This window comes from Carassius auratus, chromosome 27, assembly GCF_003368295.1.
Source record: "Carassius auratus strain Wakin chromosome 27, ASM336829v1, whole genome shotgun sequence".
NCBI lineage: Eukaryota > Metazoa > Chordata > Actinopteri > Cypriniformes > Cyprinidae > Carassius > Carassius auratus.
In genome coordinates this window covers 5,602,026-5,611,064 of record NC_039269.1, presented here as the reverse complement: position 1 = coordinate 5,611,064, position 9,039 = coordinate 5,602,026, and the positions used below count along the sequence as shown (strand labels likewise).

The 9,039-nt window shown below is 36.3% G+C and overlaps 1 protein-coding gene across 1 annotated transcript; it reads left to right on the top strand.

The window, feature by feature from the left end:
• Positions 1 to 7,238, top strand: kcnj10b (potassium inwardly rectifying channel subfamily J member 10b). The gene is made up of 6 exons (XM_026205402.1): positions 1 to 198; positions 2,189 to 2,528; positions 2,703 to 2,914; positions 3,003 to 3,134; positions 3,497 to 3,674; positions 5,017 to 7,238. The coding sequence occupies exons 2-6, from the start codon at positions 2,189 to 2,191 to the stop codon at positions 5,394 to 5,396; spliced, it is 1,242 nt and encodes a 413-aa protein (XP_026061187.1). The 5' UTR covers positions 1 to 198; the 3' UTR covers positions 5,397 to 7,238.
• Positions 7,239 to 9,039: the final 1,801 nt, after the last annotated feature.

Below are 9,039 nucleotides of genomic sequence, written 5' to 3'. Positions count from 1 at the left end.
CCAGTTTATAAAAGCATGTCATTTGCTCCTGAGAGATTGAGTCATTCTGCAGAGACTTGTTTAGTAAAGTTAGTTTACGGAGCATCAACATGTAGCTGAGATCATAAAGCTGAATGTAGCATCTGATGAACCTCAGCTTCTGAACACCTGAGCGCATGTGTTAATATACAGCAGCCTCGCAGCTCTCTGAATGACAAGGTAAGACGCTGGATTTCACACACACACATGCAAACTCTACTTTCTGAAGGGGTTTGATGAAGCTCCTGGTTAAAGAGTAAAGAACTTCTGAACAACAGGTGCTGCACACGTCATGCACCGTCTCTCCTGACAGATTCATCTATTTCTCTGGGGGGAAAAAACATTGCTTTTGGATTAACTTTGCAACAATTTTCACCTAGAAACTGATGGCAAATTTCCCAGAAAATTACTATGAAACAGAATGTAACACATTGAATTAAGTGTGAAATTCTAAAGTAGAAAAACTGAACTACACTGCAGTATTGATTTATGCATATGAAAAACATAAAGTTGATACATCTTTGTAACAGTTGCAATATTTGTATTTATTAAGCACTTTACACACAGAAGTTGCCTGTTATGCGTTACGGATGTTGCTCTTATTAATGCATTTCATCATGTCCTGGGAAACAAAGAAGCTTGCGCTGGTGTTGCAGTGCAATGATTTATCACATGCACTCAGGTTAGGGTTGAGAAAACAGCCAAATCTGTGGGAAAACCTAAAAAAATCCTGAGTTTAACTCTGTGTGTGTTTATGGGCGCATATTAAACTGTGAAAGAAAGCAAGACAGAAAGAAAGAAAGACTGAGGGTTGAGATCTGCGGAGGGGGGATCGTTATCCACTTTGGAATACTAATGAGCTGCTATTGTGCCACACACACACACACACACATATACAAGCACACACACAAGCACACACACACACACATATACAAGCACACACACAAGCACACACACACACATACACACAAGCACACACACACACACACACATACACAAGCACACACACACACACACACACACATACACAAGCACACTCACAAGCACACACACACACACACACAAAGATATGTTTGTCAGCGGTCGGTTTGGTCTCATTGGTTAGTGTTTCACACAATACGTTCCTTTGTACCCGAGAGAGAGAGAGAGAGAGAGAGAGAGAGAGAGAGAGAGAGAGAGAGAGAGAGGGAGAGAGAGAGAGAGAGAGACGGAGAGGGAGAGAGAGAGAGAGAGAGAGGGAGAGAGAGAGGGAGAGAGAGAGAGAGAGAGAGAGAGAGAGAGAGAGACGGAGAGAGAGAGGGAGAGAGAGAGAGAGAGAGAGAGAGGGAGAGAGAACTGATAAGGTGGAAGAGAGGCTAAAACACATCCCGAGTATTACACACCTTCAATCTTTACCATGAATCATTCTCCTGAGAAAGAAAAGAGACTTTGGTTTAATGCGTGTTTGGACTTGAAAAATATGCAGATATTTAGATTTATACATTTCTATGCAGGTACTTTTTGTTTTGGTTTTTTAAGTCTTGTTTTTAAAAAACGGTCTCAAAATGAAGTGGGTATATGTTTAAATTAAAAACATTTATATATATATATATATATATAATTTCAATGGGATCAGACAAATCAACTCAGAAGGAAAACAGTATTATTTTTCTTGGTCTTGATTTAAACATAAACTCACTTAGTTTAGCTCTCTTTACTCATAGTATAACAGTATATTTGCACTGGAACACAAGTCTAAAGTATTAAAGAAAAACATCATTTTTTGCTGTGTAAAGAGTTTATCTGGCGGATGAGGACAGACAGTCTAGACTTTTTTTTCACACGGCCTTATTTAGTTCGTCTCATTCAGCTCATCGTTGGTTAAAGTCTCTCACGTGTAAAATAATCTGTTCTGTATTCAACATGATCTTCTCCCTGTGGACTGAAATCTACACCACAAAACAGAAGTACTGCAGAAAACACCGGAGGCCACTGAATGAGCTGGATATCATGACATCTAAATGTGTACATTTGTGTTTCAAGCAGAAAAAGACCTTGTGTTTGAATCATTTGAACAAACCATACAAAAAATTGCCAATTTTACTGCATCTACCAAATGCTTACGTTAATGTGAACTTAACTTAATGCTTTACTAAAGAAAAAAAAAAAGTTACAAAAGTTTCTTCTTCAGATGATGTCGGCCACACCCCCTCCATCGCACAGCCCCGCCCCTCAGAAGGTGTGCCACTCCCAGACACAGACAGACATTCTAAAGCCTCTGCTCGGAGGGGCGGGGCATGGGAGTCAGGTGGCACACCGGAGGCGGGTCCTAACCAAGGATGGGCGGAGCAACGTCAGCATCGAGTACGTGAGTGGGTGTGGCGCTCTGTACCTGCGTGACCCCTGGACCACCTTTGTGGACATGCAGTGGAGGTACAAACTGATTCTGTTCAGTGCCACTTTTGTGGGAACCTGGTTCACCTTCGGACTGCTGTGGTACCTGCTGGCTTTGGTGCACGGAGACCTGCTCGGTAAGATAAAAGTCAAATCAGCATAAAGAGACTTTCTCAATTCATGTTCCTGTACTTATTGTGGATGATTCTTAGCTATTTAGGAATAATTGTTATACTATTATTATACTCCCCCTATCACATCCCCGTGTTTGTTTGTGTGCATCAGTCTGATCTTTGTCTTTCTTCCTGTAGAGTTCGATCCTCCAGCAAACCACAGTGTGTGTGTGATGCAGATGCAAACGCTGACCGCAGCCTTTCTCTTCTCGCTGGAGACTCAGACCACCATCGGATACGGATACCGCTGCATCACGGAGGAGTGTCCGTCTGCCATCGTCCTGCTCATCATCCAGCTCCTCATCACCACCGCCATGGAGATCTTCATCACCGGAACCTTCCTCGCCAAGGTGTGCATCCTATTAATCACCTCAACACAGAAAACCAATAAACATCTGTATTTGTGGGTGAAATATGACCCACACCTGTCTGTCTCAGGTGGCTCGGCCGAAGAAGCGTGGCGGGACGATTCGGTTCAGTCAGCATGCTGTGATCGCTAATCACGACGGACGACCGTGTCTCATGATACGAGTCGCTAACATGCGCAAGAGTCTGCTGCTGGGCTGCCAGGTAACCGGAGGAGACAATTATCACCTTAACAAAGTTTTGAATTTGAAGATCAGGGTAGATTTGACTTATTTTGCCTTCTGGGAAACATGTTAGTATCTACTGTAGCCTCTGAAGGGCAGTACTAAATGAAGAAAAAAAAAAAAGATTTTTAGGCAAAATAAGAAAAATGTAAACATCTCCATTCTGTTCAAAAGTTTTCACGCCCCTGATCTTAATGCATGGTTTTACCTTCTGGAGCATCATCGAGCGTCTGAACCTTGAACATGGAAATGTGCTCATGTGGAAACTATGGTTTGGCAGTAAAATATGCACAAGTTCTTTGAGGTCAAATGCAATTAATGTGATTTATTTATTTTTTTCAGGTGACTGGGAAGCTTTTACAGCCGTGCGCACCGAAGGAGGGCGAGACGGTGCGTTTGGATCAGAAGAACGTGAGCTTCAGCGTGGACACGGCCAGCGAGAGCCCCTTCCTCATCCTCCCGCTCACCTTCTACCACATCATCGACGAGCAGAGCCCGCTGCGCCGATGGGCCGACAAGGGTCAGATCCCGCCACCGTCCTCTGAACATCCGCAAAGTTTACCCAACAATGGTTTTTATTAACTCAAAAACTGATGTGCATGAGTTCAGATCAGTCAGGCCTCAATCCAGCCCAGAAAGAAATACAGAAGCATTGCTATTTCAAAGAAAACAAGTTGAAAAAATAAATTGAATCCAATATTTATTGGTAAAATGTGACCCTGGACCAAAATAATCTTTAAAGTTGTTCAAATGAAGTTCTTAGCAATGCATATTACTAATCAAAAATTAAGTTTTGATTTATTTATGGTACGAAATTGACTAAATATCTTCATGGAACATGATCTTTACTTAATATCCTAAGGATTTTTGGCATAAAAAAGAAAGGCATAATTGTGACCCATACATGCTTTTGTGCTCCAGGGTCACATATAGTAAGTATAGTGTTATGAGACATTTACAAGCAATTTTGGAAAGGCCAGTCATTTTCGACTATAGGAATAATAAATCAGGTAAAGTATTTTCAGCACAGCACAGGCATCAGCTTAGAATCATAAGTTTCTATCTGACTTTTGTATTATTCTATTCTTCTTCTGTGACAGCCTGTTTACATTATGTGAGGTTTCTTTTGTAAGCTGTACATTTTAGGACACAAAAAGCATTCTATACAGAAGTCTATGGAAGAAAAAACACTGAAGCTCAATATCTCAAAACTGCTCAGAATGCAGATAGAAACTTATAATTCCAAGTTGGTGAGGGGTAAATATTATTATCAGGGACAGAAAACAACAACAAAAGTAGAAACAATTTCCTTTTGTTTTTATTTTATATAATGATTTTCTGTTTTTATTTAATTTTAAGTAAATAATGGATTCTTGACAATAGGAAGAGTCATGTAAAAAAGTGTGATGCCTAAAAAACATTTAGCAATTAATATATTTTAATTCGATTAACTTTTATTAAACTTATTAAATTTTATAAATACATTTTATTTATTAAAATGTCAAAAAATATGTTAAATATTATTATTATTAATACATTTTTAATTATTTAAAATGGTTAAATATTAAATGTATTTAATATTAAATATATAATTAAATATAAAATACATTTTAATTTTAATTTAATTTACATTTTATTAATTACTCATTTATTAAAAATTTTAATTAGAAATTTTTTTTATTAATTGAATCTATTTATATTTCATCTGAAAATGTAACTAGGTTTTGAAACTTTTGGGATTGCAAACACTGCGCCTCCAGTGGCACTAAACAGAATTGCAAAAACAGTGACAGCTTCTGCTTCATGAATCACTTCACCTTTCAGAAAACTTCTTGTAGAAACACTCATTGTGTCTGTTTCAGGCGGATGGACGGACCCAGATCCGGGTCCGGCTGATTTTGAGCTCCTGGTGATGATGAGCTCCACAGTGGAACCCACATCAGCCACCTGTCAGGTGCGCACCTCCTACCTGCCCGACGAGATCCTGTGGGGCTACGAGTTCACACCCATCGTGTCTCTCTCTGCCACGGGAAAATACGTGGCGTATCTCGCCTACTTCGACAAGGTGGTGAAAACCAAGACCCCGCCCCTTTTTAACCAGACCCCGCCCAGCGGCACTGACGGTTGCCATGGAGACGTGAGCAGCTCGGACCCGGAGAAGATGCAGCTGGAGCATAGCTACCGAGAGGATGAGAGACAGACGGAGAGCAGGACCGTCAGCGCACGCATCAGTAACGTCTGACTACGTTCAGTAATAATGTCCTTCAAATAAAAAACTCTAATCATTAATGTTGCATCAACAGCATCAGTACAATAATATGCAAAAAAAAAAAAAAAAAAAAAAAACAGCAGCATATAAGATGAAATGCATTTAATGATTTTATTTTATGCGCTTTTAAGAGTTCATATTATTTGAAAAACTACATGAAATATTTTATGCATAAAAACATGCACTCATAAAAAAGCAATCTAAATGCATGAACGTAGCAGGGTTATCATTTATTTACTTAGCATAAAAAATAAACAAATATGTGTTTAAAATCAAGCACTGAAATCATAAATGCTGCATGAAAAGCATTAGACAAATAATATGCAAAAATTTATTAACAGAATATAAGCTTAATAGGAAAATGTATATTTTTTTGCGTAGGCCTACAGCAAATACATGTGATATTCTTTTGATTTTTAGAATGCATTTTAATTATTTTATTTTATGCACTTTTAAGAGTTCATATTATTTGAAAGACTACATGGAATATGTTTATGCATAAAACACACAAATGCACAAACACAGCAGGGTTATCATTTACATACTTAGCATAAACAATACACAAATATGTCCTTAAAATCAAACGTTTAAATAAATGATATATTGCATGCATAAATAAAAAGATAAGCTGAACAGGGACATTTATATTTGTGTGCAGGACTACAGCATACAGTATGTTAAATACTTTTAAAATAATGTGATTTTTATACTTTAAAATGCATTTTAATTAGATTATTTTATGAGCTTTTAAGGGCTCCTATTATTTGAAAGAGTTCATGCATATGCATAAAAATACCTAAATGCATAACATAGCAGGATTATCATTTATCATAATTAACGTTTTTAAAGAAAAGGCAAGCATTGAAATCTTAACATTGCATTATCAGCATCAGCCCAATAATATGTTTAATTATTAACACAGCATAAGCTGAATAGGAAAACTGATGATTTTGTATATTTGCATATTATTTTATTAATATTTTATTAATATTTATTTATTTATAACTCTAATGAGCTCATATTATTTGGAAGATGGCATGTAAAAATATAAAGTGTCTTCAAAGGCAAAGGAATTTAAAATAAACTAGGAAAGTTTTATTATGAAATATTTCAAAAGTTAAAAGAGCTACAATCATATGCCTTTGACCATAAAAACAGCAAACTGCATAAAAACTGCAGAAACGTAATTTACCAACTTAGCATAGAAAAAAAAAAAAGATTAAAATGTGTTTAAAATCAAACACAGAAATCATTAATATTGCATGAACAGCATCAGCCCGATGTTGTGCATCAACCAGCCAAATGCATAAAAACACAACAGAGTTATCATTTACCCACCATAATGCAGAGGAATGAAAAGTTCATAGAGAGCTATTTATGTAGCACTTAACTGTCTGGTTTATTCTTGAGTTTTTGGTTGTGTCAGAACAAACCTGTGATTGTTTCATGCATGTGCTGTATGAATGTGTTCCTGTGATTCATCACATGTTCTGCTTTAGTGACTCTGACTGAATGTTACTTTAATGATTTTGCACTTTGGGCTCATTAGGAGCATTTCTTACTATCCTAACGAATCTGACAGCACTTTAGTTCTGTACTCTCCTCTCTTTACACAGAGAGACATTAATGCAGCGGCTCAGAAAACAGCTGTTATGATGGGATTTATTTGTGCAGCGTGTGTTTTGTCTTTTAGAACTGAAGTGTCAATTGTGACAATGTAGAAACTATTTTTACGCTGTTAAATTTCACAAACAATTACAAAGAAATGGCCTGTAACACATTTAATTAAATGTGAAAAATACATCTTTTTTTCAGTATGATCATGACTCTTAACACTGCTTTTAAAATCAGTTTGATGTGTTTCATATGTCAAGTGCATATAAATGTGTGCATATATCCTACAACATTAAATCAGACTTGATGAAGAGTTGATGTATTTAGGGACAGATGCAATATTATAACTCACACACAATCTAGCAGACTACATAGACATCTTTATAAAATGTGCAAAAACTATCAAATCAAATTCCCTTCAGATGCATTTAAATGTAAGGGAGAGAAATAAACGATGAATCAGAAATGAAGCTGACCTGTCTGCAGCGCTGATGGATTCAGGACTGATTTCAGAATCGAGTTTGTGGTTTGATGTCGATGTCACAAACATTGATCATCACAAACACACGTCAGAGAAGATCTGCAGCTGCACTGGAATCACACAGAATACTACACAGAATACTGCAAATATCATATCACTCGCTCTTAGACACACACACACACACACACACACAGACGCACACACACACACACACACACACACTCACAACATATAATTGATGTTTAAACCATCAGAATTTTTTCTTGACATGTCCTTACTCATGCATATTAATTCAGTAAAATACATTGGTTGAATCTTATTCTTTATCATATTTCATGAACAGCATCAGAACAACAATATGCTACATTTTGACACTACTCTGAATTACAATTAGTTCACATTAAATATTTGTAAAGTTGAAATGATGGGCTTTTTTAAACAACAATTTGCCATTTTTTTAATTGTTTAAAAAACTAAAAGCTTATTTTATTTGAAAGACTACGGATGTGCATGCATAAAAACACACAAATGCATAAAAAAACTGCTAAATGCATAAAAACAGCAGAATTGTCATTAATTATTGTTAAAAAAAATAAACAAAATGTTGTTAAAAGCAAACATTAAAATCATTAATATTGCATGAACGGGAAAACTGATCATTTTGAGTATAACTAGTTCACATTAAACACTTCTGGGAAGTAACAAAATGTGATTTTATATTTTAAAAAGCAATTAGCAAATGTATAGTGTATGCTTTCATGAGATCACATTATTCTTTACCGTTGCAAGTTTTCACTATACACACTAAATATAGAAAAAGCAAAAAGTATCGTTTTGAGAAGAGATTAATTCACAGACACAATTAATATTTGTCTACAAATCTAATTTCAAGCATTTAACCAGTAAAAATAGCTTTATACTAAATGTCACATTGCACTAATTTACCTTCTCTGATTAAATAAAATAAAACTAAATATTAAAATACAGCGTGGAATGCTTCGGAAATCTGTCTCACAGCGCCATCTAGAGCTCAGATCATCAGACGTTTGTGTTTATACCATTTTCTAAATTGATCATCTCAGTTAATTAAAACCCAAACTTGACCTGAAGAGATGTTTCTAAAAAAGCTCTGGAATAATATCAAACTAATTGAAGATCTGTGTGATTTTCTGATCTTTTCATATAGCCTAAGCAAGAGCCGTTCCAGAATAAAAATGCATATTAATTTGGATAGCCTACACTTTTTAATTATTCCTGGCAGGTGGAATCATTTACGTCACGTGTTCACAGTCAGTCACGTGACAGAGACAGCGCTCGCTCGCTTAAATTATTTCACGAGCCGTTCTTGGAGTATTTGCATAATTACCGGGTCTCAGTGCAGTGCAGGGATAAATATTAATCATTTTCTTCTTCTTTTCTTTCAATTAAACAGAATCAGTGAGAATACAAACATCAGCTGCATGACGCGCATTTTAAAATGCAGAAAATATTTCATGAAACATGCATAATGACTGATGTTTC